General features: G+C 39.0%; 2 protein-coding genes across 2 annotated transcripts in view; both read right to left on the reverse strand.

The window, feature by feature from the left end:
* Window positions 1-847: 847 nt before the first annotated feature.
* LOC109851736 (neural-cadherin-like) lies at window positions 848-5,188 on the reverse strand. Its single transcript, XM_020422097.1, has 4 exons — window positions 5,039-5,188; window positions 4,542-4,724; window positions 1,047-1,236; window positions 848-912 (listed from the first exon to the last, which is right to left on the reverse strand). The coding sequence occupies exons 1-4, from the start codon at window positions 5,186-5,188 to the stop codon at window positions 848-850; spliced, it is 588 nt and encodes a 195-aa protein (XP_020277686.1).
* Window positions 5,121-16,578, reverse strand: part of LOC109851782 (neural-cadherin-like) — a 66,978-nt gene continuing 55,520 nt past the window's right edge. Inside the window, exon 11 of the mRNA XM_020422206.1 lies at window positions 5,121-5,228. Coding sequence (XP_020277795.1) covers window positions 5,211-5,228 — 18 coding nt within the window. The 3' untranslated portion in view covers window positions 5,121-5,210. The remainder of the gene's footprint in view (window positions 5,229-16,578) is intronic.

Raw genomic sequence — 16,578 nt, forward strand, 5'->3', positions numbered from 1 at the left:
TTTCTGGCAGACAATATTAAATTCACCGGTAATTCACTCTTATATGCGCGCGTCGCGGCGAATCGGTAATTTTCTCGGTAAAGTGCGGAAACTCGCGAATCTCTCATTTTCCAGGGGTTTCACGGCGAGTACGAAACGTAGAGGGGGTTGAGGGGGAAGAGGAAAATCGACGTCGTCGTGTTCGAAATTGGAATAATTCGACGCGACTCATCTTGTTTGTTAACAAGATTTGCTAACAGAGGAAAACCGTGGCATCTCCCGAGGCGTCTTTTTCCTTTGAGAAAAAGAGATGCGGCGATGTATATCTCTGCAATTCATTTCGCGAAAAAAGAAGAAGAAATAATCATAAAATTTATAAAATTCCTACGGAAACTACGTGACATTTTCTCGCTGGATCGCGCGCGATAAACTTGAAAGCGTGCCCTTTTGAATTTTATATACAACGACTCTGTATGATCCTCACGCACTCCACATGAATATAAATATTATCCTTACATTCCCTTATTTATTCAGATTTTTAAAACACGCCCGCGCGGAAGCAAAACGTATATCTCCGTTGTCTCAGCGGTTTTAGTGTTGTACGACGAAGTCCTGTATGCAGTTTGCAAAGTCACACGCGAACGCCTTATCTTCTTTTTTTATATAGCTTATCTCAGCTATACAATTAATCTTCTCTCGCGCGCTCCATATAAAAATTACGAGTAATTTTCCATGACTTTCTGCATTGTTAAGAGATAAACTTTTTTTTTAAAAATAATATTATCCGCATCTCTCAAAGCTGAAAAAACATATCAGAACACGTCTATAAACTATGATGTTTTTTTCAAGCAATATAGATGGTCCCTTTCTAGATCCTGTCGTTTATATGATTATTTCGTACGGTTGGCAAGCTCCCAGGCCATTCGCGTGCGCCTGAATATAAAATTGTAAACTCTTACAATGTATTATTTTGCGGAATTTATTGTTCGCGCGCACGACGGCGCAATACTGTGGCGCGCGCGCGCGCGCGCAGGAAGCTTTTAAATAAAATTTTCCGCACCACTTACCTGAGTTAGGTTGGCCGTTGCTGTTGGGTCGTGCAGAAGGTGCGCCGTCCCGAGCTTCCACCTCGAGAGCGTAAGCACCCTGCTTCTCGCGATCGAACATTACTTTCGTAAAAACCTCGCCGGTCTCCCTGTTGATCTCGAAGTAATCCTTGCCCTCGTTCCTGTCGCTGTCCACCACGTAATACGTGACCTAGATAAACAACGCCAAGTTTATTGACATTCGTTTTCTTGCATGCGCAAACTCGACAAAGACCGCCACAACTCCGCGTCGCGCGCGGAGAATTACTCGGGTTTGCCCCAGCTCTCTAATGTAATAATCTTGATGCGACAGCGAGCGTTTTGTACATCGGAGCGATTTTCCTCTTCAATCTCGCCGCGGAGTTGTGGAAAATACGCGCTTTGCAATAAAATACGGAAGATATACATAAAAAAAAAAAAAAAAAAAACAAGCGCACATTTTTTGAACATTGCAATTTTCTAACGGTGGCGATCGTAAAACTCGCGGAGCTGTGTGTCTGTGAGAACTAACTGATCTCGCAAACCGCTTTTTAACTCTTTTGAGATACACTTGCACAGCTCTTTGTATCGTCCCCCGGAACAAGCTCCCGGTCGTCGCGCAGTATATCACCAGGCGTATGACCTGTTTTACAATCCGACTTGCTTTATTCGTGGAAACTCCGTGTTTCATATTAAAGTGCATGCATGTATGTATACACATATATATATATAAAGCATGCACGCGGAACGCATAAAAATGCCCGCGCGCGATGACGCTGAGAGAGTGGCAAAACTTTCGAGTGGTTATCTCGCGACACACGAGAAAATCGAGTGTATTATTTCTCGCACGCGATTTTCACTCGGACTCGAGTTCGAAACGCGAACACACACACGCGTCTTTGTGCCGTCCAATTTCCGTCTTGATGAAACGGCGCAAACAATGTCACCGCAGAACATACAAGTAATGACGAACTAAGTTTTTTTTTTTTTTTTTTTTCTTCAAAGCTGGTCTTTGCAAGTTACTTCGTGCTCTTTGTTGCGCTTTTAATTAAAGGTGACGACGCAACGCAGCGGAAAATGTTGAGTAAACTGACATTAACAAATGTTTCTTGTTACGTGGCTCACATTTGAGAAAATTAAATTAACCTTGTCTTGGAATTCAAAAAAAATTTCCGCAAAATTAAATACAGATTTGTGAACAGAAAAAGAAAAAAAGAATCGCGACAAAAATTGCAAATGGCATAAGATTTTCTTCTCTGAATTAATTTTCAAACTTCTGATTAAAAGTCAATAAATATCAGATGTTTCTTTTCAGCGAAATAAATGAACGAGATTTTGTTAACGCGGAATATGAAAGTTATATGTTCTCGCGGAGATTTGTTTCCTTTGTATTGATTTTTTTACTTCTGTCGTAGTTGCAAAATTCTCTTTTTTTTTTTTTTTGTCAATAACGACGTAAGAAAGAACGAACGAACGAACAAACGAGGGGAGCGCAAAGACGATATCGAGTTTTCGCCGATGCGATTACATTGCCGCTCGGCCACATGTCGGGAATCGGTCGTTCGCTTTTCATGATGTCCGTTTTGTGTGTCCCGACATTGCCTAGCGCGCACTTCCATCCCGCAAACTCATCCCGCGTTGCTGCACGTGCAAATGGAATGTGCATATTTGACGGATCCATCGTGCGCGAAAGACTTCGCTCCCCGTAACACCACCACCGACGAGATTTACAGTTGCGCGTATATCTCGCGCCACCTAATCGGCGAATTTCCCGCGGAAATTCCGCGATATTTCACGACCGCTTCGCTTCCGTTTGTGCGAAGTTGCGCCAAGATGAGGTGAGGTTCTTTCTTTTTTTTTCTCTCTTTTTTTAGCAAACCGCGCGTTGCGCGTCATTTTCGCGAAGCTGCTCGCGGTCTTAGTTTTGTTTAATAAAGAAAAGACGAATTTATATACGTTGTGCGGCGGAAAAGCGCACGTCAGTTACTCTTTCCACATCCAAGCAACTGTTCATTTCTGTTTCTCATAAAAAAGGATCAAAGCAGTTGGATTTAAATGTTTTAACATGTAACACACACATATATGTGAAACTTTCTTTGAGGAAAATGAAAATTTTTCTCTACTCGACGTACATTACGGAAATAATAAAATGTAAGCAAAATTTTTTAAGTTTAGTTGTCACACAATAAGTGCGTGTTAGCAATAACTTTTTTTAATAACACACCGCGACAAACGTTTTAAAAAACTTTTCCGGAATTATAAATACGGAATTGAAGCAAATCAATCTATGAGAAAAGAAATAAAACACGATTTTTTTTGTTTCGTTCTGTGAAAAAAAAAACAAACAAACAAACAAATTTAGAACGGATTTTTCTTTTCTACGCGACCTTCGAAACAATTCCAATCGCGAGAGAAAATTAATCCGATTTAAGCTCGTATCATCGTGCGTGATATCTCCGGAAAATCTGGCGCGCGCTTTGCCTCCAGGAACTGGTGGTGCCTTAATATTCACCGCGCCGTGTTTCGCGCCGGATAATCGCAGTTGCATCGGCGCTTACAAAATGCGCTCCGTAACGTAGCAACGGCGGGTTTGCAGCGGCGAAACGAACGATAATCGCGCGATTAAACATCGGCAATGGCATATATCCGCATATGCATCTGAGGAGGGGGTGTATATACACTAATGCGATCATACGTGATAAATTCAACGCCGCTCAAACGCGATCGTCGAAATTGCGTTTAACCGGAGTTTATAACGTTCCCAGAGGCGGGAACGCGGTTCGCGTTGCGCATGAAATCATTAAAGTTTCGACGCCGCGACAGTCTAAGTTGCGGCTGTGTTACGTCCAAAGCGCCCTCTGTTACATCTCCTCCTCTTCCTCCCATCCGTTATTTCCCAATTCCCCATCTTCTGTTTCCCCCTTTCCCCCTTGTCCCCCTCAATCAAGGTCTTGGACGAGTGAGCTCTCTCTCTCTTAAGTCCCCGCTCAAGTGTTCCGCTATAACGTAATACGATTTCTTTGGTCCTTTTGTACGACTCCGGTGTGCAATCCTTCTGCAATTGATCCGCTCGAAATCCGATAGTCGCGGCGAAAGAAATGGGAAAAGAGAGACCGCCTCTGTCGTACGTGTATTCCTCGATCTTTCATTATATTCCCGAACTCTAATCTCTCTTTAGCTACCGTATTTCACCCCCATTGCGTTTTGGCGAAGGATTCCGCGGCGTGAATTGTTCGAATTTTGCTCGAATCGTCGATTGTCTTGTTTAACAAAAAAACAAAAAAAAAAAACAATCCACATTCTCTCCCCTCGTTGACGAAAAAAATACTATATCGGAAAAATTGTAAGTGATCCTCCTGTTCAATATTTGTTAAGATTTCTCGCGCGTGGTTTTACGAGTTAATCAACGGTATAATTGCTCAGAAGCAAATTGTCTCTCGTACAATTTCCGATGGATATCGGTTCGTTTTGTCGCATTAATGCTCGACATCGATCTACCTGATTATTGGGAAATGTCCCGTCCTTGTCGATGGCGTTCACCTGGGTGACTTTGCTGCCCACGGGTTCACCTTCGAGTACGGTTTCCTGTTCCCGCTCGGTGAACAGCGGTATCTCGTCGTTGACATCCTCCAGCATGATGAACACGGTCGCCTCAGAGGCCAGCTGTTGAGCTCCATTATTCTGAGGAATAAAATTGACCGCAATTACGAACTTGGAACATTCGCGACGGGATAATTATTCCGCGAAGATATTGCACTGCGAAATCGCGGACGTTGTCGTCGGTCGGTTAAACTGTCGGAAAGTTTTCGCGTGAAACAACCCTTGTAGAAATTAATCGATGTGGTTAAAATCGCACTTAGCTTGAACAAATTAAAAGCAACGGTGAGAATTGAAATTATTATAAACACAAACAACAAAAAAAGTAGTGTCATTTTGGCCACACCGGTTAATAAATTTATGTAAAAAAAAAAAAAAAAAAATAAAACGAGTCGTACCTCCACTCGTATGGTGAGATTGTATTCCTTTATGCTCTCGTAGTCCAGCGGATGATTGACCTTAATATCGGCCCAAGTGACTGATTGTTCGCCGCGTTGCTGAAGATAAAACGTATGAAACTTGTTGGTCTGCGCCGTGGAACCCGGCATTAGATGGTAAAAGACCGTTGGATTATTGTCGATTCCGGAGCTGTCGACACACATAAAGGTGCGTATTACAAAGGCGCGCACCGGCTCGCCCGCCGGGAGCGCCGCGAGAACGGCTTAACGAAACGGAAACGGAAAACGAAAAAATGAAAAAAAAAAAAAAAAAAGAACAGAAACGAGAACGGAAAATTTTCTAGAAGATGTGGAAGGAGAGAAAAGAAAACAAGTATTTTTTTCGTATATACATATATTGATATTTTGAAGATGGAACAAATCGATATCCTTTACGTGACTTGGAAATCGAATTGTTACACACTTGTTTTGTATGTAACGTTTTTGACCTGCTCTTTTCACGAAACAATATTGGCTGTTCCATTTCCAAGATACGAATATACAGGATGCCTGCGGCTTGCCGCGCGCCACCACATTTGCCGATATTGTGTTGTGATACGCACTCAGCTTAAAAGATACGATAAAACGTTAAATAGCAGCCGTTCCCGACGTTTCTTTTTCTTTTTTATTTTGTACAAAGAGAAAGACGCATTTTTGTTCGTCACACCGAGGATGCGATTGCGCTCAACTCTATCGTATGTTTGTTACTTGTTACGTCGAAACCGCGTTTAAAATTGTTTGTTAACTTTGCCAAAAAACGAAAAACGAAATTCGATCCAGATGAACCACGTGTGTCATTCGAGCATCAAATCTGAAAAAAAGCGTCTAAACGCGCGCGTTCGATATAGCTTTTCTACTTATATTACAGAGAAACTATAACAAGAGATAAAAAAAATTGTTCATAGATTAACACGCACACTAAAGTGTACTATAATAAATTAATACAAAAAAAACAAACACACATATATATCTTTCAACAGTGAAACAACACGAGCTACTCTCTACTTTTTAACTCACATTAAATGTAAACAACGCTAATGAATTTTGTTATTTCGTATATTTGCTCTAACTTTTTAATTAAAAAGCTTAGTTTGTAAACTGGTATGAAGATGTATGGACAAAAAAGGAAATATATAGAGCGGCCGTCGGAAGAGCATCCTGTACACATATGTATATCGACAAAAAAACATACTATTTTTACTGTCAATATAATAACGAGGAAACATATCTCGAAATAAAAGATCATGCGATGTGTCGCATACGCGCTTTTCATACACACGCGCGAGCGTATGCGAACACGACCAGAGAAGAGAGAGAGAGAGAGAGAGAGAGAGATAAATAGAGGGAGAGATAGAGAGAGAGAGAGAGAGAGAGAGAGAGAGAGAGTGACAAAGTTTTAATTCAAGTTATAAACTTCCGCAGTTAATGAAAAAAGAAACTCCTTCGCTGGGGCGTGTTAACACATCTTATATAAAACGAGGGAGAGATAATAGTTTCAACAACAGATTTTTCCACTGATCTCCATACCGATCTTCCATTTCTCGATGTCATGAATGGATGTTCAAGAAATTGAAACAATCGGATGATTTCGTTAATCTCAAAGATTTTTTCTTTCCGAACAGGGTTATGCAAAAGTGAGTTAATTCACGGAAAAAAAAAAAAAAAAAATGAATTATGCACACAGCTGGGCCAGCAACAATGAAACTTCGCATTTCAAACTTAATTTACTGAAAAACTACACTGCTCAACATTTGTGATTAACTCGTTTTTCCCATAACGCTGGATTCTATAACGGGATCGGCACGGGAGATAATCGGAGATAATTTTTGTCGCAACATGAAAATTGTTGTCCAATCCCATAGTTTATGGCGACGGTATGGCGATCAGTGGGAGGAAGGAGGTGATTTTACCTAAACGCGCGCCGCACGTCTTTCGCTTCCCGTCGTCGCCCGTTCTTTTTTTTTTTTTTTTTTTATATTTTCCCCTTCCGTTTCTCTACACGGGTGCGCTCAAACACACACACATCTGCGCGTGTACATATACACGTAATTAACAGAGCGAGCTATAGCTCTCCCTCTCGAAGAGCGACCATAACCCTAGGCAAGATTTCACGCAGTCAAAAGGCACATATTTAATATTTGCTGCTCTAGCTACATCCCGTTCGCTCGCGCGCGGGCCAATTACTAATTCTCGGCAATTAACCGCTGTTTAATTCGGTGGCACAGAAGTGTTACGTTCCCGCGTTGTATATGTGCTGTGTGTATTAGAACGCGCGCGTGCTTCGTTCGAGCGCTGAGAGCTTCGCGAACGGGTGATTTGTCGATCAGACTGTTACGCGGTATTCCGCGGTTGCCAATATATACAGCCGGAGGCTTTTGTTCCAATTCAAGAGAAACATACATTATATATTATAAAAAAATATATGCGCGTATATGTGTGTGTGTGTGCATTTCTATACGTGAACATGAGATGTGTTGCATACATTTTCGTTTCACCTTAGTGTTGTTGGTGAAGCAACAAATTTAGCAAGTTTTTCTTGCTGCCATATGGTAACTAATCTTCTTGCCAGTTCAGCAACAAACATTTTTCTCCGCGATATCTTAGTCGAAATGTGACGTATAAAGAAACACACGTCTTAAATTAGGGAATTAGAAGAATTTTGATGCGCAGTTGAAATTAATTTACAATTTTGTTTCTTTTTTTTTTTTTTAACGAGAATGTCATTTACGTTGAACCAGAATTGAAACATCACGTTGAAGCGAAAACTTCACGGTACATTGACAAAAAGAATGGGGCTATCAATGAGGAGTTTAGGTCGGTAATATCGCAATTAGTTCGCTCGTGAAATTTGCAAAGTTCTACTCGACGATTTAAATGCCGTAACCATTCTATTACCGGTCCGTTTAAAATGTTAAAACCAATATTCGTTGAGAGGAGATAAGGTCTTTTCGTTGCACAAGAGAACGGTCTGACAGAATGAGAAATTAGCGTCATTATCTGAAAAACGTATTCAATTATTGTTATGTCTTGCGGAAAAAAACGTGTATTATTTATCATTTTAACGTTTTATCATATTAACTAAACGCATTTGACGATTGCAAAATGTGAATCGAAAACAAAACATGAAAATTTAATAGAAAAATCAAAATGTTGAATAAAAGTGGAAATCACCATATTAATTATAATGAAATCAGCTTGTTGTTGTAAAATATTGTTCGCGTCAACAATAATAATCCTTTTAAATAAATAAAATACATAAAGTTGAATATGCTAATTACATGTGTGAAATAAATTCTCATTTTTTCATGTGCACATCATCAAGTGCAAAAGAGATATTATTCTCTTCAATCTTTAATAATGCTCTCCTAATTTATTAAATAATATATATTTGATATTATTTTATCGAAAACAACCAATTAATTATCACAACCAATCACTAAATGATATGTTTATGATATTAAATATTAAGTTACTTGACAATTTGATCCATTAGTGATATTACTATTATATTCTGTATAAGTTTATATATGTAACGTACGATATTATTATTATTATAATATTTTGTAAGTTTATATACACAAAGTATTAATTACAACTCTGCAATGAAACACTTGATGAAAGATGCAGGGATGCACTTACGATTTTGAAATCTCGCTCGGGCGATTATTTCGCTTTAGATGTACAAAAATTACGTTGAATTCATTAACAATTAGTCTCCATTTACTAATTTGCAATGTGCGAGGAGCTTTGCTCGAAATTAATTATTTCAATTGCGCATTATCTTCTGGTTTCTAATTTAAATACATTGCATCGATTAACATCGATAGGCGTAAAATATACTGCAGATGTAGTAATTATTAATGAAATTATTTCATTAATTAAGTGTTGTTTGGGAGGAAATTTATTTCAAGTTTAACTTCACGCATAAACTCACAAGATATAAAATTTTACTGTCTACCGTCATTAATTAGTGAATCTAATGAGTATTAATTAACTGTTACTTTTAATTACTTTCAATTATATTGACAAATTAATACTTTTGTAACACACACACAAATATTCATGAAGCTAAAAATTAATTTAGAAAATTAATTTAATCGCACAAAGGAAATTGTCAAATTATTTTACTCTTACTTTATTATCCGCATAGCTCCTCTTGCCGCCCTTCCCCTCCTCCCTCATTGTGAAGCTAGTGTGTTAAAAATAAAAGATATCTAACGCGGACAAAAATTTTTAAATCAATTTCCATTTCGTAGATTAGGCGTCCGAACTTTTAGAAAAAAAAAAAAACGAATACCTTTTAATTTGTTTTAATTAACCCAGTTTTTTTATATTACGATCTACATAGGGTAGATTTCTCTCCTAATTAATTTCCCGAAAATCCATAACAGTCTGATTCAATATAATCATCCGCAGCTCACATCTCATTGGTCGAACCAGCCGCACTGCTCTATTACATGCGTGTTCGATCATCTGCTCGTCTGATCATGCGCGCGCGTGCGCGCGCGTATGTGTTTTGCGTGTGACGTGTGTGGTGTGCGTGTGATACGCGCGTTCCCGTGTTCGCGCGCGTATGAACGATGTACTGCGTGTACACACGTCTGTACACAGCCGTCGTGTCATCCGTTAGACGTCCACGAAGCGTCCATCGATCTGGAAGGATCGCGCTGTCTCCCGAGAGGGATTTCTCTTCGGTTCAAAGGACGCACGACCGAAATTGACAGCGCCGTTTGTCACCTCAAACACGGACATAGCGTCGGGATCACAGGGGTATACACTAAAACCGTCGATTCTCTTCTCAATCAAACAATCCGTACGTCCGATAAGGTTTTCAGAAGTCGTGAAAATAAAATCAAGAGGATTTTTGAAAGTGATCAACGAAGTTTTTTCTTTTTTAAACCAGCTTGTCTGGAGTTAAAGATACGATAATTTATTCGCGAATATAGCTTGCTTTAATTTGCAAAACGATCTATTATTAAAATTGAGCTCGGCTCTGGGACACTCTGCATATAAAATACGAACAGGGAGAAAAAAAAAATCAGTTGTTTAACCGAAGCGATTTTTCTTCAACGGAAATTTTATCGGAGTCTTTACCGTAAATTTTTATTATTTTAGAGATTGTTCTCAGCGTCAACTTAGTGAAATTTAAGCTTGTAGAAATATGTGAGTTTATAAATTAAAAAATATTTAAAATATTTTTTAACAAACTGTTTTAAATATTTTTAACAATTTTGATACTTGTGTTTTTCCGATTAAGTAAATTATCAAATTATTAGATTTACTTAGACGAGAGATTGAAATGTTTTTTTTATAAGCTCGAGTTTCTACAAGTTTAAGTTTCACACGCTGAGAGATCTCTAATTAAATCACGCACTTTTTATGCCGACTGCTTGGAAAAGTTAATTATCGAGTCTTTTTACTACGCGTGTAAAGTACCAGACACAATATTGCAATATTACTGTAAATGATACTTGCAAAATTATTGCCGGAAAGTTATTACGAGTATCAAGTTGAAGAAGAAGAAGAAGAAGAAGAATTATATTAAATTTTTGACTACACTTCTTTCTATACGTCTTGTTTCAAATTAATTACGTCTGACCGATTTTTATTACAAATAAGAGAAAATAACTTGTTATTGTCATATTTAATTCTGTTGCATATTATTGACTGACATATTTCGTATTTTTTTAAAAAACCTTGATAATGTATTTTATTATCAAGTTTTTACTTTTGCAAAGAATTCAAGTGTGCAACCGTATCTTCTACAAAGACGCGATATAGTAAAATTGTATGAATCGGTGTGTGTTGAAATAGCCGTGTAATATTAACGCAATTAACATCGCAATTTCGTTCCTTTTGTCGGCAAGCGAAACGTATTTTCCGCAACTATGTGTTTATATTTGCACAACATACACCGTAACGAAAATACACAATTTTCCGTGAAATAAAATTAGGCAGATAGTTTGTCTTGTGAAAATTAAATCAAACGCGTCGTTTAACAATGCGCTCGATGCCTCGATGTCGGAGGATTATAAAGCCCGGATTTCTCACAAGTTGAGCGGGGCGGCAAACATCTCGCACAGAGCCATTGTGCGTCACGCTTAACGAGATCTTTGAAAGATTCAATCTCTAGGCGCATCGCGCCCCGGTAACGCCGTTAGCGGAAGAAGCTCGTTTGTGAATACACGAGGATCTGTTAAGTGCTCATGTTCCCCGTCGGGGGAGCTCAATCATTTAAGCTGCCGCCGTATTACATTTTAAGCATCGCCGCGCGTTAAGTTCCCGACCGAACCGAAGCGCGGACGTGCCGTTCTCTCATACGCCGCTCCCGTCGTTTTAACTTTCCGCGACGGAAAAGCAAGTTTCAGCATTAAAATATCATTTTACTCGGACGGGGGGGGGGAAAGGGGGAGAAATGTTCTTAAAATATGCCGCTCTGATCTTAAGTCACGTTCGTCCCGAAAGAGAGATCCGCATCTCTCTTTTGCAAACGCGCTTCGGGCGATTTTATATTCGTTCGGATTTTGCAAGAGAAGAGAGAAACTACGTCCGCATCAACGCGCGCGGATCTTATTTAAGAGATGTGCGAAAGAAATATTCTCTCGCGAATATATACTCTCTTTCTGTGTGTTTTCGCGAGCAACTTTATTTAAATACGCGCGAAAGAGAGGGATGCAAGCGCTCAACTTGCGGAAAATGGCGGGTTTTATATTTGCAGGTGGAAGGATTTTTCTCAGCTAAAAACGCTGATATCTTTACGCTATAACTGGCAAAACTGGCGCGCAACTCGACGTATTTTACGATTAATCCCGATAGCACTTTTTTTTATCAGCCATAATTTTTTTTTTTTTTTTCTGGCTAACATAAAACCCGAGAGATGTTATCTTCTGCGTTTACGTTCCGGGGGAAACAACGAGCGAGCGAGATTTTAACTTCTGAATTGCATTTATATTCGAACATGTTTTTGCGCGTTTAATGGCTACCTAAAGTGATCTCTTACGTCTCGGCGCGATGCGTTATTTTCGTTCTATACAATTTTACAGATACCGAGATTCGCCTCTCGCAATTTTTTATTTACGATTTCTGTTAGTTTCCATTTTTTAATGCAACGGCAATAGAGAAATCATTTGCGTATATGCAACAAACACATCTACAACTATCTTAAATATTGTTAATAAAAAATAAAAAAACAATGTGAAAAAGTTTTCATCACGCAGAGATAGAGAGATTTTCAACAACAAAAACAAATACTCTCGTAATATTAAACGATTTTTCTTTTGTTTGTAACCGATGAAATAAATACCGCAAGCATAAGTATACCGAGTAATCCATTTAGTTGCTTATAACGGTAACCGATATGTTTCCCGTGTTTGCGCAAAAATGCAGCAGAATGCATCAAGAGCTATTGCGTCGAGTTGTTAAACCAAATCCTGCGAGTGGCGTCACAGGCGACGATATATGTGTGTACAAATATATATATGTATAAAATATTTTGAACGAATGGACAGTAATATTGACACACGGACATTTTCGACCATTAAAAATCGCAAAAGGATAGTTCGTGAGTTCGCAGTTTAGCAAACTACGATTAAAAAAAAAAAAAAAAAAAAAAAATGGCGACCGAATAACTGCGCGCATCGTGTTTTCATATACTCTCTGCACGGCAAACCAATATTGAACTTTAAAATGCATTTCTAGCGAGATTTGAAAAAATTGAACGATCTTGATTATAAAATATATAAAATGTTATAACAAATAGAAAGAAATGTAAACGGTTGTGTCGTGCAAACTCATAAAATTCAATTTAGATTGTACAAAAAAATATTTTTTAATACATATTTTGAAGTAAAATATTTTCAGCAGAGAGAGACACATCTCTTAGGTATAATACGTATTTATTTCAAAACTTTAATTAAAAATTTCATTTACCGAGCGGTGTTCAATATAAATATTAAGACAAAACTGCGGCGAGTAATAACCTCCAATTAAATTTCTTCGATAAAGTCGACTGCAATATCAGCGAAGAATTCGTCATTAAAGGAAGTCTGGGGCGAATCTGGGACACCGTGTAGATCGCGCCGAATAAATAACGGTTTACAGTAGACCAGACCGACTGGCCGATATTGGATAGCGAGATTATTTCGATCAAAAGATAATTCTTGCAATATCGGCGCTCTGTTCTGAAAACACTCATTTAAAATTCGTTTAAAGCCGTGGAATATATATAGTTTACATTAATATATCGGCGAAATATCGGAGCGGGGCTTTGAAAACCCGGCGATTAATAATCCGAAATATAAACGATGCAACTCGATCAAATTTCATCGCGCAAAAGCTTCTAACAATGGTGCAATTTTTTTTTCACGTTGTTTCGCGTCTTCGAGATGATAAATTGCGACCAGCCAGCGGCGTTTATTACGAATGCGATCGGATAAAACGCGTGCGTCGATCGTCGATTTCCAATTGCGCATTTTAACCTGGTGTCAATTATAAATCGAAACTGGTATTAAGTACTATAGTGATAATAATAACATAATTCTTCTTCCCTCCTCTCTTCTCTTTCCTACATATTTGAAATAAAATATAAATTTTTTTTCTCACCTCGCGATGCCAATATTGGATCCGATCGGAGGAGATATCAATTTGTGTACGCGAAATTTTTTTGTTTTTTTGTTTTTTTTTTACAATCCAGCGCCGCTTGTATTAATCCCGATTGTCACGTACGACCAAACTCGCGGGGTGTGTATGTGTGCGCGCGCTGATTAATTCCGATTGCTCTTTATCGACACCGATCGATGTTCAAATGTTAATTTGAAATTTTCGGATTTACGTTGCGAAATAATAGCGCAACACGTTCGTCGGGTGACAAGTGACGCTCGGCGGATTTTAATTGCTCGTTATCCTCTGAGGGCCGACGTCTAACGGACGGTATTGTATATTCGTGTTGAGTGATTACACATCGTGATGTCGGTTAGTTACAGTAGTATACAGCTTATAAAGCGTGTGACACTCTTGTCTCTCGTGTCCGAAAGTTTGCGTGTGAGAGAGTGTGTGAAACGTGTGCGCACGTACGTGTTGTACTTTAACTACGTTAAAAGTGTGTGTGTGTGTGTTGTGTGTGTGTGTATAGAGCAAGAAGCTTGTAAAATTGTCGCACACAGTGTGGCACGTGTTTATCAAGTTAATGATATAAAGAGCAATATTATACATTAGTACCTTATTCCCGGTGCAAACCGTCCCTGAACCAGTTTGGTGCGCGGTGACGATGCAAATGTATGTCTGTTTTTGTGTGTGTGTATGTGTGTATCTGTTTTTTGTGATTACGTGTGAGCATATATGATTAACGAGCTCCAATACAATTTTATTTGCGAGAAAAAAAATGGTACAAAACGATCTCAATCTGGTAACGTGATAACAATGTTATTTCATTTCGCGATAGTTTGATGAACGTGTCTCTTTGCGAGAGAAAGAGACGATGAAATTGTATTGGAGGAGGCAATTTCCGTGTCAGCTCACTCGCGAGAAAGAAGTGGGAAATCGCCAGGTTTCTCGTTTCTCGTGAAACTCCATAAAACGCGTCCTTTCTCTCTTTCTTTTTTATTTTCTCGTTGAAAAAAAAAAAAAAAAAAAAGAGAAAGGACACAAGGAGAAAGAAAAGTTCTCGATACGTCACATAGCGGGCGGCGCAAGTCAATTAGCAAATGCTGTGTTGCTCGCTCAGTTTTTAATTAGAGAAGAGGTAAAGGTACGTAATCACACACTACTACTGCGCGCGCTGCGTCCGACGCTGATTACGAGAGACGTTGACTCCAGCAATCAAAGATGCTCTAACTATGTTTCATCAACTCCAAATCTAAAATCGTTACGCAACTTAGCCGTCGAAACGGCGCACAAAAAAAGGGGGGAAGGTCTCGCCGACAAAAAAGACACTACGAGAACACACTACGCTCTCGAAGAAAAAGAAAACAAAAACGAAAGGAGGACAACAAATAAAGAGAATGAGAGACGCGCGTGATATATTTTACACGCCGTAATAAAACCTAAACGCAAGGTTTTAAGCAACTGACGAAACATGCCCAAAAATTAATTACGGCATTCACGATAAAACGATATGATCGATGATACTTGTGGATGAATATGCGTGTCCTGGCAACGAACCAATATATTGTGTGTGAATCGAAAAAAAAAAACAAACAAACGAACAAAGAACCAGAAGATAAGAAGAGAAGAAACGAAACGAAACGAAACGTACGAAATGTACAATAAGACGTGTACTTGAAGAAACACGCTGCTCGAGACAGGCATCGAGGGAGCTGGGGAGCGGAGAATAAAACGAAAATTTCATTAATTGCTCGATCATTTGCTGCCACTACTTGCGACTCCGATCACCGGTTGTGAGTGACGATGAGTCTCTCAAACACGAGCGCACAATCAAACGTAAATCAAAGTAAATTTTGAAAAAAGCCAATCCGGTGCGAAGAAGAAAATCAAAAAAATTCAAACTCTTGATTGAGAAAAAACCGAGACACGCATAAATGGCACAAAAAATCATGAGGAAGAGAGATAGATAGATAGAGAGAGAGAGAGAGACAGAAATCAGAAAAAAAACGACAATGGTATTGGTTCAAATCAATAATATAGTCCAGGGAAGCATCTATTTCGTAAAACATGCCCAAAAATATGTTTACGGCACACACAACAAATGTAATGAAAGATATAGATTGAGAGTTTTTCTTCTGCGTTTTAATAAAGATCTCACCGCGAGGATTCGCGCGTCGTGACTGGAATAAAAAAAAAAGACAGCTTTTGGCACAATGGGAATTTGTAGTAAAGTATGAAATATACATCGTTGCCACCGAAAACACACGCTGCTGCGCCCGGGAACAAACAACACGCGAAACGGTACATACACGTATCCATCGCTCGTTAACGTTCGCGGCTTAAATACGGTGTGTAGTGCGAATTAATTGTTAACGTGTTTCTTGCAAATTCCCGACGAGAGAGAAGCGATTATCGGCGAATGGTTATTAAAGTGTGTTTATATACGTGCGTGTGTATGTGTTTGTATGTATCTAACAATAAGTGACATCCTCGCCCGCGTGCGCGCGCGCGCCCGACACGTTGATGAGGAAAGTTCGGGGAAAATGGTGAACTAACGCGAATAATGAAACGTTTTGCTGCATCCCTTTCCGGCTGCCATTAAAGCGCAGTTCTAACGAGTAAACTCTTCAGTCGCAAAATGAATTCTCCGGAAATGTGTCGCTGTGTGAACGTTACCGAAGGGGTATTTCGTGCGAAATTTAGCATCCGTTTAAATTCCCAAAACTTGCTGAGATATCCGGTTCGATATATAAAATGCTGCGATAAAATAGTCGCCGATATGCGACGACGAGCGAAACAAATAGATAGAAAAAGATGTGGAATTTCTCTCTTTCGTCGTATATGTTCAAAAAGAAATAACGCGATTTTCACGTATATTGCGGCAAGAATCATTGAGATAA

Source organism: Pseudomyrmex gracilis, unplaced genomic scaffold, assembly GCF_002006095.1.
Source record: "Pseudomyrmex gracilis isolate BER0280 unplaced genomic scaffold, ASM200609v1 scaffold_20, whole genome shotgun sequence".
Lineage (NCBI taxonomy): Eukaryota > Metazoa > Arthropoda > Insecta > Hymenoptera > Formicidae > Pseudomyrmex > Pseudomyrmex gracilis.

Bases quoted from the DNA above. Each gene is read 5' to 3' on its own strand.
- LOC109851736 (XM_020422097.1), bottom strand. From the start codon at position 5,188: ATGCCGGGTTCCACGGCGCAGACCAACAAGTTTCATACGTTTTATCTT. The intron at 4,725-5,038 runs GTACGACTCGTT...TTTATTCCTCAG, and splicing joins ATCTCACCATACGAGTGGAG to AATAATGGAGCTCAACAGCT. The intron at 1,237-4,541 runs GTAGATCGATGT...TTGTTTATCTAG, and splicing joins GGACATTTCCCAATAATCAG to GTCACGTATTACGTGGTGGA.